Source organism: Nilaparvata lugens, chromosome 9 (genome assembly GCF_014356525.2).
Source record: "Nilaparvata lugens isolate BPH chromosome 9, ASM1435652v1, whole genome shotgun sequence".
Lineage (NCBI taxonomy): Eukaryota > Metazoa > Arthropoda > Insecta > Hemiptera > Delphacidae > Nilaparvata > Nilaparvata lugens.
Window position 1 is genome coordinate 22,615,284 of NC_052512.1, and position 19,049 is coordinate 22,634,332.

The following is a 19,049-nucleotide window of genomic DNA, read 5'->3' on the forward strand; positions in this document are numbered from 1 at the left end:
TAACATTATCTACATTAGGTTATTTGGAATAAATAGGCTAATAATAAAGATCATACGTAGATAATGCTACAAGTATTTCTGAAATACGTGACCACAGTAATAATTAGAAGGATATCCTTCATCTATTTATCATTTTGATCGTAGTAATATCAGAATATCCTATTCAGAAATGATTTATTGGAAGGATAAAATTCAATGGTTGATATCAAACAGCAGTAAATTGGTTTTCTCACGAGAATACCACAGATTCTTTAGATAACATACTATTATTTCATGTTACTGTTCTCATTAAACTGAGCCAAATAATCTTCAATTTCTACTTTGCTTTTCTATCAACCCTTCATTTCTGATATTTGATAATAATAATAAATTTTATTTCCATCAATACACAAATTTATTTATTTATGGAGACAACAGGTTACCCCTAATGTGTCTTCTTCACAAATACAACAATACAAGATTATTATACAATGAAAATACAATGAGCAATGTAACTTACATTTGCAATATTGTTAAAGAAACTATAGATATACAAGAGGAGGGAAAAATAGATATATTCAAAAAAAATTATCATAAAACAGAATATAGAAATGGAACTATTCTAAAATTGGAATAAAAATGTTACAAAGAATGAATAAAACTAGCAAATGAATGTCAGTGAAGCAACAAAATGAGTAAGAAGTACGAGTACATAGTGCAATAGATGCACACCTATATATAGCAATAAATAATCGATAACACGACTGAGCATGGATATCTCACAAAAGACTGTTTAATATTCTTTGAAATTTTCCACGAGAGAGCCAGAAGATGTCCAGTTGCCCAGAGAAACAATTTAAAAGTCTTTGAATTCTATTGACCGGAGAATTATAGTGACTCACAGTTCTGGAACGGGGCACAACAAAAAGAGAAAGTGGAGCGACGTGATATGGTTGATATTTATAAATATTGACATTTGAAAGCAAATATGGGGAATCTCTTCTATTATTTTATAAGCTATGAAGGAAAATTAAAGACTTAGCATCTCGTCTTGTTTTTAATGATTTCATTTGGAACATATTTCTCAGAGTATCAGAGGGAAAGTCAAACGGACAATTGAAATTGAATTTCCTGAAGTAAATGTATTTAAAAAATATCTTTAAAAAAAACGCTCCCAAAGTAGTATTTGATCATTACAATAAGGGTTCCAAATTTCAGACGCATACTCAAGAATACTTCTGACAAAAGATTTATACAGAAATATGATGGGTGAGACATCATTGAAAGGTGAACATGTTCTCAGGATAAACCCCATCTGCTGATTGGCTCTACTAAACAAAAAGGTCTATATGTTTATTGGATGTGAAATCAGAGCTGTAAATCACACCCAGATTCTTTAAAGATTCTACCTCCTCCAACGGTATACCATCAATACTGTAGATACATCTATGTGGAGCTACCTGCCGGGAAAATGATAAAGTTTTGAATTTAGCTATATTTATTCTAAGGCCATTATTCATACACCATACACGTAGTTCATCAACATCCATTTGAAGGATAAGGCAGTCATCAGGGCTCAAAATCGCTTTGTACAAATTCACATCATCCACATATATCAGACAGGATGAGCCATCAAAGACAGCAGGGAGATCGTTAATGAATAGAAGGAAGAGAAGTGGTCCAAGGTTAGAACCCTGAGGTACCCCAGATGTACAGTTGAAAGTTCTAGACTTGAAATTATGTACTATAACATACTGTACTCTTGAATGCAAATAGCTTTCAACAAGATTTGCCAGGCTTGTACAGAAACCAATTAACTTTAGTTTTTTAACTAATATTCTGTGATTGATTGAATCAAATGCCTTCGAGAGATCTGTATAAACAACATCAACCCGCCCCCCACCGTCAAGAATTCTGGATACCTCATTGCTGAACTCCATTAGATTAGTCACCATAGAACGGCCTGACAGAAATTCATGTTGCTAGTCCGCGATGACTCCCTTCACCTGCCTGTATATAACTGCATGCAAAATTCTTTCAAAAGCTTTGGAAAAGCAATTTAAAATTGATATGGGCCTATAATTACTTATACCAGTTCTTTCACCTGACTTGAAGATAGGAGTAATTCTAGCAATCTTCCATCTAGAAGGAAATTGGCCAGTCCTAATCGATAAATTGAAAATGAATTGCAATGGACTAAAGAGTACCTCTGCACAACCCTTCACAATAAAAGTAGGTATCAAGTCAGGGCCCTCAGAACAGCTAGATTCAAGGCTTCTGATAGCAGACAGGATCTCGTCAAAGGAGATAGAATCAATACCAACACCTAATCCCAAGCTCCCAGACATCTCCAGCTCATTCTCATGCATATCAGAGGCAGCGTGTGTTGTGTGTCAACCTCATAAATTGCCTCAAAATATTTTGCAAACCTATCTACAACCGCAGAACCGCAGTAGGACTCCCCATTCAGTGACATCGTCGACTCCACAAACTACGTCTCTCTCTTCTGGAATTCACATAATCCCTAAAGTTTTTTATACTTCCATTTAAGCCTAACTGAATAATTGATGTCGAATAGTTTTCATAAGACTCGATAGAAAGATACTTTTATAACATTTTTATTATTTTGGGGCGCATTAATATCTCTAATTGGGATTGTAGTACGTCACAGAACCAAAGAGTGTTAGTCTCAAATTCCCTGTCAAACTCAGGATCAATATTGAAAGCAAAAACCTCAATAATTACTGAAGATGGGTCGATAACCAATCACAATAATCGTGTTTCAGATGGACTCGTTAATTTGTTGGTCCCGGCTGCCTAAAAAGCAGTCGTTAGGTCATGTCAGAGGCCCTGAAATTAGTCAGTTGCGACCTGAAAACTCTGAGAACAGACCTGAGCCAGCCAGGTCACACGATTATAAAAAGTAAAATTTTTGTGATTTGGAGGTTTTTCCATAGTCTCCAGTGTGTTCTCTAACTGATTTTGAGGTTGGTTCTCCGAGACAGTCAGCTGTATTGGCTGAGAATTTTTCGTAATTTTTTGTTTTTTGCAGCTTTAATGTAATAAGATTACCAATCACTGAATTTCCAAAGCCCTTTTCCTTTCTATAAATTTTCTCTGCACTTTCGTTGATTATCTGGTATCTTTATCTTCTATGTTACCTATATACCGGTTGAATCTGGATTGAGGGAGTTCATCATATTATACTGGTCCTTGGTATCTCGATTCAAGGGGTACGCGACAGGGTGTGATCCCGTCTACTTGTCACCTCAACATTTTGAGAACAGGCGACTGCTTATCCCCTAGCCAAATTATATCGCTACCGTCAACTTGTCCCCCATCAGCATGTCACCTACTGGAATGACAGGTTCCATCCTGTCGGGATCGTACACAACAGAGTATCACCTTGCTCGCTTGCGTCAAGTGGTCACCCCATCAGCATAAATAGCAGGTGATATCCTATCATAATAATCAATGTCCAATCATATTTTATCATATATCCATCGATTAGGAAGTCATTCCCATATAAAGCCAGAGAATTTCCGCCTCATGATTTTATAATATTGTTTCCGTTTTTCAAAAAAAAAGATCCATATAAATGGTGTGGCTCAATTCAAGACATTCATAATGGTTTATTTTTATTCATACTTTTTTCAATGTACTATAATCTCAATTGTCATTTCCCAAGCTTGAGCTTGCTCTTTTGGGAAAGTAGTTCCTATAAAGGTGCGTACAGATATACGCGCCGCGAACATGAGCAATTCACTTTTAATCAGCTGATGCCAAGCTTTTTATATCAGTATCTTACCGTTTCTGTGAATATAAAGATATAATCAGATGATTAAAAGTGAATTGCTCATGTGCGCGGCGCGTATATCTGTACGCACCTTTCATTTTTAATTGTGTAGAATAATTTCATTATTGCATTGTATATTTTATAGTTTATTGCTTTCTTTTGTAATGATTTGTTCTGTAGCTAGTTACATGGGTTTTGAGAAGCTGAAGATTTCAAGAAATCTATCCTCTTAACATAGTTGAAGCCACTTTTCAATCAAATGGAATGTATTTTGAATTTCAGACAAAGAAGCTTGAAAAGAATAAAATACCCCACAATTCTAGTCTGATTGAATGTTTTTTCTTGTATCTCCAGTTAGTGGATGCCAAGTTAGTAGACCCAATAGTCCCAAGTAGTGCCAAGTTGTATACCCCTTTCAAACTTTGAGATTGAATGAAAACATTAGTCTTTGCAACTTTTTTGCATGGCTCTCACTGGAGTCTTAAGCTGCGTACACATACTCGTGCTTCCAACCCGCACCGAGCACGCTCTTTCCTCGTACCGCCCACGTACCACCATCGCACAGCAATCGCTCCGCCTCCGCTCTCTACTCGCACCGATCATGAACGTTACGGAATATGGTAGATCTTCTCGTGTTCCCCGGTCGAACCATTGTTACTCGCCGGTCGATCATCAATCGCTCTGCTGGAGTGACGTTCGGTCTTGGAGCGGAACGAAAGTCTGTACGCACCTTTAGGTGACGTGACAACCTGTCGTTGCCGCGTGTATCACCTGCTCACTCCGTCAACTAGTCCCCCCGTCAGCATGTCACCTCCTTAGAGAGGAGACAAGTTGTCGGCGTCAACCGGTCGCCTCCAAGAGCCGGGTTTAAAAGGGGACATGTTGACGGGGTGTCAAGTTGTCGGGGTGACGCCAAGACATCTAGCCCCTGGTCGAATCTCATCCTCTGAAATCCTTCACGTTGATGTGATTCACAAAGAGGATTTAAAGCCATTCCCAAAGATTGATTGATTGATTGAGTACTTTATATATGTAGATTACAATATATACACTGGCTTATACACGTATATACAATAGCTTACAATACAGCAAAATTATGGATGAATTTATAAAATATAAATTAAGAAAATAATTATTGAGCTGTATAAGATATGAAAAACAGCAAGTTGAATAACTATAGATGAAATAGATAATATTGTTATGCATCTACATAAATTGGCGGAGCTTTGGACATATCAATGTTCATTCTTTGGGAAGAATATTCGAAGTATCCTTCCCACTAACTCTCTACCAAAAGATGTGGTTTTTGAAGGGGTGATTCTTGAACTGCTGTGAATAAATGTATTTACTGAAATCCTATACTATTAAACCAGCAAATTCTGTTTGTATGTTTTTATCTTGGTTTATATGTCTGTATGTCACGGGATCTCAAAAACGGCTCTAACGATTCTCACGAGATTTGGAATAAAGTAGGTTTATGATAATTATGGAAATTCGATTGCACTAGGTCTCAATTCTGGGATAACTCGCTGAAGGACATTTCAATTCAATTCAATTCAATTCAATTTATTAATGTCAACAAAAAATTAATATACAATTCATACTTACAAACATAAAATACAAATTCTTTATAAAATAATGAATGTTCACATAAAATATCATATTCTAAATAATATTGTTGCATCCCTCTTTAAGCAAAGCTTGTGATGAGGGATGATGTATCTCTAGAATGTTGGATAGCATAAGATACTAATATACATCGTAATATTAATAACATAATTAGATTTTATAATTTTACATTACAATATCAAGAAAAAAAAGAAAATTCCATTCTCTTATGCTATTTTCATACAAATGTTGCTCTTGTAATCAGTATAGGCCTAATTGAGATTCAACTATATGTTCTACATCAAAGATAAAGATCACCAATATTTAAAAATAAAACAACAAATTCTCTTCTGCTCTGTTATACTAAGTAAGATATGTATTTTAAGAATATAATTGAGATTTACAAACAGATTTGAGAAATAAATCAAAATTAGTCTTAATTTTGTCTCCCTAATAAGTAGTGTCGAAGATACTGTCTAAAAGTTTTGAAAGTGAAAGAATAATAACAAATTAGTATACATTGGGGATGCTCCAGAAACTTCAAGCAACAGACGGTTTAAAAGTCTAGGACCATAATATGCTGCATTTGAAGGATGAATTCGTCCTTGTAAAAACAGCTGAGAATTTTGTCGTCTGACGATACCGTAATGAAGGGAGTGAACAAGTACATAAATATGGGATCATTCAGCTGATCTCACGAGAAGAAAAATTCAGCAAGAGAAACTTATTTTCGTTTATTTCTCTTTTTTTAGAAAACATGTTTACTTCAGAAAGTCCAAAATAGTAACTAGATGCTGTTAGTGTAGTATAGTACATAGTATATTAACAAATATTGTAGCAAACATAGTATATCATTCTAAATCGAATTCATAGTATATCTACTTGTAATTGATGATGTGTTTGTTTTTTGAAGTGTGAATAAATTGTTATTTTGATGAGTAATAGTAGCATAACGTAGATTTTGATTTGGACTGTAGTATAAATTTGAAAAGGAACAGTTGTGGGTATAAGCTTGTTGTACGTCCTCATATAACTGTAAAAAAAAATTGTACGACTGAGAAAATGAATAAATAAATATAAACAATAAATTCAATCTTTCGTTACAAATTTTCTATGCTTTCAACTGCAGAGCACAGCTCGGTCCCCCGATATTATGTTTTTATCTTGGTTTATATGTATGTGTGTCACGGGATCTCGAAAACGGCTCTAACGAATCTCACGAAATTTGTAACATAATAGATTCATGATATAAAAATTCGATCGCACTAGGTCTCATCCCTGGGAAAACTTGCTAAAGGACATAAAAAAGGATAGATTAATCATCCTTGAAAAAAAGCTAACAATTTCGTCGTTAGTCGATAATGGAAGATGCCAGTGCATGTGTGGGAGTGAGATCTCAATTCCCACTAGGAAAATATTATGAATATAATTCCTCCTCACATTATAGCCTACAATACGTTCTTGGAGAATTCAGTTGCACTTAGTGAGCTATTGAGGAGGAATTATATTCATAATATTTTCCTCGATTCCCTGGATCCCCGACTGGATCGTCCAAAAATGAGATCAGTGGGCTCGCATCGCTCGCCTGCATGTAGAGCTCAGCGGAACCTCTGTACCGAATTCTGGACCCCCGACTGGATTGTCCAAAAATGAGATCAGCGGGCTCCTTTCGCTCACCTGCATGTAGACCTCAGCGGAACCTCTGTACCGAATTTGAACGTATTATGTCAATTTGATCTCGAAAAACACCTGTTACTATATCAGTGTATCTTTGGCGAACAAAATTCTTTCACTTCAGCTGAACCTGTGTACTGATTTTTTTTAAATATATTTCCATCAATTATTGAAAAAGGTGAGGAAATGCAGAAAAGCTGAGAAAACTCTAATTTTGGGCGTATCTTTGGCGTTATTTCAAATTCCTTCTAACACAACATTATTGCACCCCAGCTGAGCTTCTGTAGTAAATTTGAACATTTTCTGTTTATTTGTTCTCCATAAAGCTGAGAAAACGCTAAAAGCCGTAGATTTTGGGTATCTTTGGAAATTTTTCCAAATCCGTTCTTATTGCGCCTCTAAAGGGCCAACTGAACACACCTACCAAATTTGAAATGTTATGTCATATTTTTATCATATGTTAGGACGATCCAGTCGGGGGTCCAGACTAAACGTCCGGCCAAACGGATATGGCAAGCGAAGCGAGCCTGTCGGCTAGTAATATTTATATTCCCAACAATAGCTCTGATTGAATTAGCAGTACCCAATCAATTTTTCAGCGAAAAATCAGGACCTCCTAAATAGGTATTTAAGAGGTATTGGATAGATTGGTATTTAGAAGGTCCTGGATAAAGCATTTCTGGATAATGCATTTCAATCTCCAACTTGGTGCCAACCTAACAAAGTCAACTCAACTTAATGCCAACCTGACAAAATCTTTAATTTAGTTACCAGAACAACTGTTTGGAAGAGGTACTCTCTCTAGATTATAGTTCTATATTAACATATGGTATGGACATTTCAATTATAATTTTAAGATATTGGAATAAGAAGAATATACATGCTGAAAGATAAACTTAAAACCCTTAAAAACCACCCTTAGAGTTGAAATATCGCCAAAAGATTTCTTAGTGTGCCTCTAAAGGGCCAACTGAACATACCTACCAAATTTGAACGTTTTTGGACCGGTAGATTTTCAGTTCTGCGAGTGAGTGAGTGAGCCTAGGACAAAATAGCAAGGTATGAGAGCCCTTGCACCGGGCGTCACAACTGGTCACCAGGTCCCTAACCTCGGGCACCAGCTATTTCCTGGGGCCAGGATCGTGTCTTGGTGTCGAGAAAGGCCTTCCCGAGCCTTACTCAAGGTCCTCTTGCTATTCTTGTACGAAATAGCAAGGTATGAGAGCCCTTGCACCAGGCGTCACTACTGGTCACCGGGTCCCTAGCCTCGGGCACCGGCTATTTCCTGCGACTAGGATCGTGTCTCGGGGTCGAGAGAGGCCTTCACAAGCCTTTTTCGAGGTCCTCTTGCTTTTCCTGTTAGAAATAGCAAGGTAGGGGGTCCCTTACACTTGGCGTTGCTGTTGGTCACCAGGTCCCTAACCTCGGGCACCAGCTATTTCCCGCAACTAGGATTGTGTCTCGGGGTCGAGAAAGACCTTCCCAGGCCTTTCTTGAGATCCTCTTGCTTTTCCTGTTGGAAAGAGCAAGGTAGGAGGTCCCTTACACACAGTGTCACTGTCGGTCACCGGGTTGCTAGCCTCGGGCACCGGCTGTTTCCTGTGGTCAGGATCGTGTCTCGAGGTCGAGAAAGGCCTCCCTGAGCCTTACTCGGGATCCTCTTACCTTTCCTGGTCCTAACGATGATGCACCAGGGTCTAGTCAGGTTAATCAAAGACGCTGGGCACTTTTGTCTTCACAATTTCTTCAGAGTAGAACCCTCCTTGAATGGGTTCACCTCTATGGTCTTCCAATTCATATGTTACAGGCACTGTAGGACGTACACATGCTACTGTAAACAGTTCATTTGTCCAATTGGCTAGGTATCCTTAGTCGGAAGTCTTTCTTTACTTGCTTATTCTAACCTTGTCACCAGGCACAATATCCTGATGAGGACCTGGATAGAACCTACCTGTACACTTTACATTCTTCTTCTGCAACTCTTCTCGATATGATTGATGCTCTTTACTAAGATGGTTAAGTAGTGCTCTCTCATGCTTCTTTTCCACATCTGCTGGTCGCATACCAATTGTTTGATGGATCTTGGAATTATACTATTTGAGAAGTAAGGATAGCATGTCTCTCCAGCTATAGGTTCCTTGCTCAGTAAACTTGATCCACATTAACTGTTTAAGCGTTCTGTTGAAACGTTCTACTATAGACGCCTTCTTCTCTGATCTAGTCAAGTAATGATTCACATTATAATGTTGCACAAGTTGTCAAAATTTTGTATTAAACCACTCTTCCCCATCATCAGTCTGCAGATTTACCATTGGATGCTGTTGAAATATAGGCTGCATAGTTTCAACAATATCATTCGCTGACTTATTCCTAATTGGTATAGCAAATGCTATACCAGCTTACTGAGACAATTTATAATCGTAATAATGTACTTGTAACCTTTGTTCTGTCGAGCATATGGTATCATCTCAACTAGGTCAGCCTGATAGAGATCATTAAGACCTTTGATTGTAACCTTTCTTGTCCAAAAATTCCGACTAGCTTGCTTGTGCAGCTCTTGTACTATTACTGCCTTATCCATACTGGAGATATGAGCTTGTTAATTAGCATTCATATAGGCAACAAGTTCATCAGACCGTGATGTCAGCATCTTGAATGGCAATGATGACCTCAAGTTCATCATAACAGGATGTTTTCGAGTTAATTGAACCATGATGTTGGGCTGTTACAACCTTCAGCATCTTGAAAGTCATGATTATACAACTTTTTGCACACAGCATGATACTAAACTAGTTTATCATATCACTATGACCTCAAGTTCATCATAACAGGATGTTTTCAAGTTAATTGGACCATGATGTCGAACTGTTACAACCTTCATCATCTTGAGAGTCATGATTATACAACTTTTTGTGCACAGCATGATACCAAACTAGTTTATCATATCGCTATGACCTCAAATTCATCATAACAGGATGTTTTCAAGTAAATTGGACCATGATGTCGGGCTGTTACAACCTTCAGCATCTTGAAAGTCATGATTATACAACTTTTTGCGCACAGCATGATACCAAACTAGTTTATTATATCGCTATGACCTCGAGTTCATCATAACAGGATGTTTTCGAGTTAATTGGACCATGATATTGGGCTTTTACAACCTTCATCATCTTGAGAGTCATGATTATACAACTTTTTGCGCACAGCATGATACCAAACTAGTTTATCATATCACTATGACCTCAAGTTCATCATAACAGCATTTGACCCCAGTCAGGGCTATCAGCGCTGAATGGGGAGGGTCGATTCTCCTCCTCCCTCACCTGGGATAACAATGCGTCCCAGTTAGGGGTGTCAGTGCTTAATGTGGAGGGTTGATTCTCCTCCTGACTGACCGTCGCGGCTTCTACCTGCCAACTGGCTTGCAATATTGCCCGGCCTTGTTTTTAAACCTATCCTGCCAGTAGGATCAAGGTTCTCGGCCTGAGGCAATATCATTCTTCCTATTATGACGTTGTGTCTTAGCACCATAAAATAATTTTGAAGTAAATAACTGAGCTTTAGTAGAATTGTGAAATTGGAAGAATGGATAGCCTAGTCAAGGTATCACTCAAACAAAATCAAATATTATTTATGATAAAGAGTAGTCATGTTATCTATTAAGCGATAAGAGAGCCATGCAAAATTGTAATTAAACAGTAATGAGAATTCTTTGGCAGAAAATAAAATTATAGAGCGGCTTGTTTATTTTTGGCAGATTATAAAAAAAAGATTGCTTGTCAATTTGAGGTTAGAATCCTTTGTTTTGATTTAATACAGCAATGGATCTTAGATCAATCAACAATTTATTGAATTGATATTGAACCAATCAGCTGATTGCTCAATCAACTAATATGAATTGAATTATATTTTTACTCACAAAATATATATATTATATATTGGGGAAGGTTTATGTAATAAGATAACAACGACTATTATTGTTACTCGAATATTTATTGAAATCTAAAAAAGTATGAAAACCAAAAGTACACAAAGCTCACATAGGAAATTAAATGTATATCGTAGTATAGCTTCATATATTGAGATTTATTTATTGGAATGTTCTCAGACTATTACCTAATTTATTTGTTTATATACTTTTATTTATCTTTGTATAACAAAGTTGGAGAATCCCTGAATCTTAAGTAACCAATTACATCACGTCTTACTAAGATTAGAAAGCCAATCAGAGGAAAGCTTATAAATCGTTTAAGGAAGAGATGAAATCTTCCTGAGAATTGCTCTCTCTGGCTTGTGATCTCGATCTATGAGGAGCACATGGAGAATAGGGTTATTTTTTACAATTAATTTTTCAAAAGCATCAAGCCAATCCCCTTTTTAAATGTCAAGTATATGTAATTAACGTTTGATTGTTTGTGAACTCAGTGTTGTTAAAGAGTTCTTAATTGTAATTTATTCCCGTAAATACATCTTTAATACTGATAGTAACTTGTAAGAAACCTGGATCAAACACAAGCCCTGCAGAGACGGAAGGATCCAGCTAATTAATTATTGAGATAATTGATTATTCTACGAGAGCTTCAAGAACATCATTATAGTGAGTGTGCAAATTATCTCAAATGAGCTCATTTAATAATAAGGCCTTTGTCAGTGAATTGGGGAATTAATCAAAGCGCTATATAAATTTTTGTTCAAATTTAAGAAATCCGCAACATGTCGACCACTATCATATAAGTTATAAGAACTCTTTTTATGAATTTTATTGATATATGTAGGAAGCTTATTTCCATGCACGGCACAAACACACAAACCCTGAGATTTTAAATTATTATTTTTATTAATTATTATTCATTGTTCAAAGTATGTTCTGTTAAATCTATAGACTGAACAGGTTCTAAGTTGTTGAGTTCTGAACCGACTTGAAGTCCACGTACCAGTATTAATATATATATATATATATATATATATATATATATATATATATATATATTTTTTTTTTTTTTACAGCTAACAGTATTGTGAATGCTAATAAATCTTGTGATAATTATTCAAATATTAGAAAATTTATTTATTTAAAGAAAATTATATTTTACAAGAAATATATAATATATATTATTTTATGGGAATATAATTATTTCATGTTTTATGTCAGCATACAAGATCTTAGAAGTTTTTATTATTTCCTAATTCATCTCGTGATATACAGTTTGAGCTGTCTGGGTACCAAGCATTTTCATTCTGCAGCATTTATATAATTAAGGAATTAATTAATATTGATCTTATTCAGAGCATTTACTACTTATCATCCTTTGATGATAGTAATACTATTCAGCCAGAAAAATCTTACTGATAGTTACATTAATGAGTCTACAGTATATCATATAAGGATCCAGAGAACTTCAAGAACTGGCGTTGTAAGTTTCAAGGAATTTCAAAAGGGTAAATTGGTGCATACCTATATTCATGACAAGCGTTTAATAATCAACTAGAAAAACCATAGTTGATCTTCATTATTCTCGATTGAATATATGGCTACTGATAATCAGTTACCAACTGTCTTTTTGACTTCCTTATTGGTATTCTTCAATATCTTCACGAAAGCAGCGGTAAGAGTTATTGATCACCAGTTATTGAACCCTATGGTGATTCATTATATTTGGAATATTCATGCATCTACTACTTAGCTAGAGCTGTGGTCTGAACCCAGCATACTTGTGAGCTGGACAGCCTTAACTTTTTGCAAATTTATTTGAGCCTACTACTAAAAATAAGACTCGAAGTGTTGGTTGCACAAAAGAAGGCTAAATTTTAATCGTGATTAATTCTAAGAGAACCAATCAGATAAGCCATCTTATAAAAAATGCCTTCTCTGATTGGTGGAATTAATTACGGTCAGAATTTAACCGGCATTTGTGCAACCGGCACCCAGAGTGATAAGCTTCCCAGGTCTTAATTTGAAAAATGAGATATGATTATTATGCAAGACAAAGAATTTTATTGTGATAATATCAGTTTACATCCACTGCAGATCCATTCAGTGACATTGTTCACTGCATTGTGTTGTTGAATTTAGAGGAAGAAATCTTCTTCTGGATTGTGGGTATTTTTGGAGTTACAGAACCGTAGGCTCTGGTACAGGATATCAGCTCTCTCCTATTGTATTGATGGATTTTCATAAATGATGCATCCGCTCTGTACTCGCCGTAAGGAAGAGCAGGTATGTTTTCAATATTGTAATTCACGAGCCAATTCTTCATCTCACAAGTCACCTAAGTGATGAAACGTTAAGATAAAATGATCAATGAAGTTTCATAACATCATAATTGATGTATTTACTTAAATATTAGTGATTCAGTGTCTCGATTCCCACAAAAAATACAGAGAACTGGCACAAGTGCAAAAAATATATGATGATAATACAATATGTGATGAATAATAAAATTTTATTACCTATCTAAAAAATTGTACGTGATTATTTTTGGAGATGATAAAATATATGGTTTATGTTCAGTACTGTAACATAAATTTTCTAGAAAAAATGTATTGTAATAACTCTTTCAGGAAATCATATATTGTTGCAGCAGTACTGATGAAACAAAATTGCTCGAATCAAAAGTTGATTATTCATAAGCTGTTTGAAAAGTAACCTATTAGCTATGAGCATGTAGATGGACGGGATTTTAAAAAACTTTCAAAGCTTTGGATAAAAATTATTTTCAATGTTGGTGAGCTGAACACAAAAGCTCCTAATATATTTTTTGTGGGAAGAAAATTTCAATGTCTCCCAAATATTTGGAGGTGCCCAGAAGTGCCAGGGGGCATAATTTTCAAGGTCTGGAGGTTTTTTCATAGCCTTCAGTGTAGTATGCAACAGATTTGGTGTTCGGTTTCCACAGTGAACTCATAGTTTTGGCTAAGGATTTTTCACATTTGAGAAAAATAAACCATTTTCAATGAAAACTTCCTTACCTGGGTCACCATTTAAATTTGGTCAAATTCAACAATGAATATAGACTTATCTCAGGGAGCTGAACAAAAAAGCTTCTATCAAATTTTCTGTGCGAGGCTGATTTAAATGTGTCGAAAAAACCCTAACTTACCTATTCTACTTAACCCACCCTATCTAAGCTACCCTTCCTGACCAACCCTACCTAACCTACCCTACCCAACCTATTCTACTTAACCTAACCTACCTAACCTACCCTACTTAACCTACCATACCTAACCTATCCTAGCTTATTCATCTTACCTAACTCATGCCCAAAACCCCCAACCTAATTAACCCGCCCACCCCAGTACAGTCAGGCAATTGGGCAGGCGACCAACTATGCTATGGAGTTACTACTTGGAGAAATCCCTGTTCAGTTGGGCTTTTATGAAAGTATGTACACTTTTAATCACAAATAGGATAAATTTGTTTTGATTATTGAATTAGAATCAATTGATAAATAGAAATAGGAATACGTCTATGTCAATCCTCTATAAATTCACAATCGTTATGCAAAATTTCAAGTTGATCAGTTCAGTAATATTCTGACTGGATGGCGCGTTATTCGTGTATTTTCTATCATGCACGCATGTTTAAGACGATTCTTTCTTCTATTATACGATAGATTATTTTTTATAGAGTAATACAATGGAAGCTGAGGATTAAGAAAATTGAATACTTTCATATTGTTATCAGCACAGTTTCAGTATCAGCTCGGAGCTCGTTGAGAACAGTTGATTCTTCGGAGCTCTCGTCTTATCTATTTGTCGATTCGGTTTTGACTTGAAAGTGAACTGTGATGAATTGTTAAAAACATTTTGTACAGCCGTGCAATAATTCGAATTTCTGTGAGACTCGTTTGTTTAAATATCGGGTGACCCGTACGAATAGAAAAGTGCTTTTTGTTTATCTAAATCAAAATGAGTTCATGTGGTATTTGTAATAACCCGGTGAACCGTACCGCCAAATCAAAAATTAACTGCGTGAACTGTAATAATATGTATCATGCTAATGATAATGAGTGATAATGAATGAGATAGGTATTGTTTATTCAATCAGAGTTACAAAATATAACTGACTTAGGCAGGGGTGTAGGATTCGAACGGTATAAAAGAAATAAGCTAAGAATCGGAGGATAATGATTATCATTATGATAACAAGATATTGTGTCAATTTACGTAACCCGTACACAGTATGAAGTTTAAAAATCAGTTTTCGATACACAATATTCAGTCTTCCTCACAGCTGGATTATCTTATCATTCTCGGATAAAGATTTTAACTCCTAATTCAAGTAGACTTCTGCAACACTTCTTTCTCCTCTATTACCTGTCTCTTTCATTTATGAGTATGAATGGGTGTGAATGTCTTTGTATGCCTGTGGATTATTATGCGATGGATTTTTATTATTTAGTTGTAGCACACACAAGAATGAGTTGAAATTTGAGTTTTGAACATTTTATTATATCATGTTCTATCGTGCATTTAAATGAATAATTAATGATAACTGCACTTCATTTTAAATGGGAAGCTATAAAGATTTATCACTTCCTCATCGAAAAGAGTCATTAAACATTGTTTATTATATTCTTTGTGCACGGTCGAGCAGTCAGCTATTTTTTTTCTCTCTTTTTTATGATATGATATAATTTTTTTTTCTCTTTATTTTTTCTTATCTACAATCTATCCGTTCCATATCCAGGTTTTACCTAAGCCTTATATAAACACATTATTTCTATTTCATATAGCCTAACATTATATGGGAGAGAGCAGAGGCAATGTAGGTTTAGATGAGTTTGGCCATGTAAAGTGCGAATACTTTAATGAGCACGATGATGTGAGACAGTTTTATGAGGGAGAAGGGGCGAATAGTCTAAAAATAATTCACTTTAATATACGAAGCTATCATAAGAACATAGACGAGGCTTTGATTGTTCTGGAGAGTTTGAAGGTAAAGTTTGATCTCATTGCATTGAGTGAGGCGTGGATTGATAATGACAAAATCTTAACACAATTAGAGGGATACGAAGTATTCAGTACGGTTGCGGGATGGAATAGGAGTGACGGTACGGTGGTTTATATTGATTCCAAATTAAACAGTAAAACAGATCAAATAAAATTAGGCGAGGCATCTGGCTTGAAAACAGATTTTAAGTTGAATGATAGAAATTATTCTATCATTTCGATTTATCGTAGTCCAGCTATGAACTCTGATTTGTTCCTTAATGATTTAGAGACATTTTACTGTAATCTTGAAAAAAGAAACACATCTTATTTATTTTTAGGTGACATTAATATAGACACTTTACCCGTTAACAGAGGGCATAATGATAAAGACAGATACTTGGACATTATGTACTCGAACGGATTCACTGAAGGCATTTATTTACCTACCCGAGTTACCGACTATTCTCAGACATGTATCGACCACATTTTTGTCAAGCATCCAGACTGCAACGCAGTCAACGCGGGAATCTTGAAATCTGATGTAACTGACCACTGGGCTGTCTTATGCAAAATAGTCCAACCACAAGTCGAACCTAGACCTATGCACACACACCAAACCTATTTCAATAAGGTACAATTTCGATCCTTGCTTGAGGCACAATCGTGGGATCAGGTAACAATGCAACAGGAGGCTAACACCTGCTGTGCTCACTTTCTGAGAATAATCTGTCAGTTAAAGGAGAAAGCTGAAAAGCCTTTTAAAGCACGCGCATGCCACAAAAAACTCAAGCCATGGATTACTACCGAGCTGATAAGGGAAATTAGAAAACGGGATAGGATGAGTAAACTAGTTAGAAATAACCCTGGCGACCAGCAATTACTTCATAATTTTCGTTCATTCAGGAATAGACTCAGTCAAACTTTGAAATATGTTAAAATTAATTATTACAAAAAAGAATTAACTGATAATGCAAATAATCCGAAAAAGTTTTGGAAAATAATAAATGAGTACAATGGAACTAAAGTAAAAAAACAGCAACTCCCCATACAACCTTTTCTTGAAAATATTGAGGATGACAGAGAAGAGAGCATAGTAGAGGTGGCAGATGCTTTTAATGAATATTTTTCAAAAGTAGGAAGTAAGTTAGCTGCAGAGTTGCAACCCCCCTCACAGGAACAACTTCATGAAGGCACTTTGTGTAACAATCCCAATTTACAGTTTCAAATACAGCCAGTCACGGAAGGTCAGCTCTTAAAGATTGTAGGAGATATGCGAAGTGGCTCGGCCCCAGGTTTTGATGGGATTAGTACAAGTTCAATTAAAGACAATATTGATATTCTATTGGTCCCATTAAATCACCTTATAAATCTGAGCCTGAAAACTGGTGTATTTCCTGATGATCTGAAAGTCGCCAAGGTTATACCGATTCACAAGACCAGTAGTAAAGATAATATGAACAACTATAGGCCCATATCCCTGCTTAAGTGTAGTGTCAAAGCTATTGGAAAAATGTGTCAAGGTGCAACTGCAGAGCTATTTGGAGGAGAACAACTTGCTCTCTAATGCTCAGTTTGGCTTTAGAAGGAGTAAGAATACCTCAGATGCACTTTTTTCCATAAATAACACTTTTATGGAGGCAATCAATCGAGATGAGAAAGCTCTAACAGTATTTATTGACCTGGCCAAAGCGTTCGATTCGATTGACAGGAGTATACTCTTCTCAAAACTGAAGATTATGGGGGTGAGGGACTTGGCTTTGGCCTGGTTCAAGAGTTACCTTGGTGACAGAAAACAAGTTGTCTCCATTGGGTCAAAACTAAGTGGAGTTAGTGATGTGGAATACGGTGTGGTGCAGGGCAGTACCCTGGGGCCGGTTTTGTTCCTTATCTATATAAATAATATTGATAAGCTTAATATTGAAGGAGAGCTGTTTCTATTCGCAGATGATGCTGCAGTTATATTCAGGGGTGCAAGCTGGAATGAAACTTACCTAAAAGCCGAAATAGGAATGAAGAAGCTGAAGGCATGGTGTAATCAAAACATTCTTACCATGAATGTGGGAAAGACAAAATGTCTGCCTATCGCACTTAGAACATCAAGTGAGCCCCCTAATGACTTGATGCTGAAACTCCTTTCTTGCGACGATAACTATAGCATTGACTGCAATTGCCAGACAATTGAGAGAGTAAAAAGCTACAACTATCTAGGTGTTATGATAGACAGTAATCTTAGATATGAAAATCATATAATCAATTTGCAACGTAAGCTCCGAAAAATGATCTATATATTTTACCAGCTTAGCTTCATACTGAATGAAAAAGAAATTAAGTCAGTCTATTTTGCCTATGTCCAATCGATTCTTAGTTATGGTATAATTGCATGGGGTGAAGCGGCTAAAACTACGTTAGAGCCTCTGTATATTATACAGAAGCTGATAATTAAAGCAGGCTTGAAATTAGAGAAGCAGTACCCCACAGAAGCACTTTTCAATTACTGCAGATTACTGACTCTCAGACAAATATATATAAAAAATGTACTTGTTTTTACATTCAGAAATAGGGATTGTATTGTCACAGAAGTAACGCATAATTACAATACTAGAAGCTCTGCAAATGTGGGCCTACAGGTCCCTAGAATTATTAAATCAATAAACCGCACAAACCCGTTTTATGTTTCCAACATCCTATTAAGAAAAGTCCCAAACAGAGAAATAGTTGATCCCACTGTTGGTATTCTTGCTTGCAAAAAAAATTATTTGTAATTGGTTATACGAGACTGGTGCCTGTAACTCTGAACATCTGCTGGAGCCTTTGTACTCTTAATTTATAAAAGAGTAACTCAGACATACCGTTTAAGAAGTCCCCTAGCTTCGGAATCAGGAAACATTTTTGCCATCTGCAAAACTATAATATAAATGACTCGCCTTTTACCTTGATTCTTGTTTATCTCCTCTCATTGCCGCTGTTCTTTGCTCAAAACTTTTTATTTTTTCCTTTCATTTGACACTTTCAATTTCAAATTACTTAGTATATGACGGTACTCGTCCCACACACAAGT

The 19,049-nt window shown here is 35.9% G+C and overlaps 1 protein-coding gene across 1 annotated transcript in view; it reads right to left on the reverse strand.

The window, feature by feature from the left end:
- Nucleotides 1-13,062: 13,062 nt before the first annotated feature.
- Nucleotides 13,063-19,049, reverse strand: part of LOC120353080 — a 48,149-nt gene continuing 42,162 nt past the window's right edge. The window contains exon 6 of the mRNA XM_039435638.1: nt 13,063-13,326. Within this exon, the coding sequence (XP_039291572.1) occupies nt 13,105-13,326 (222 nt within the window). The 3' untranslated portion in view covers nt 13,063-13,104. The remainder of the gene's footprint in view (nt 13,327-19,049) is intronic.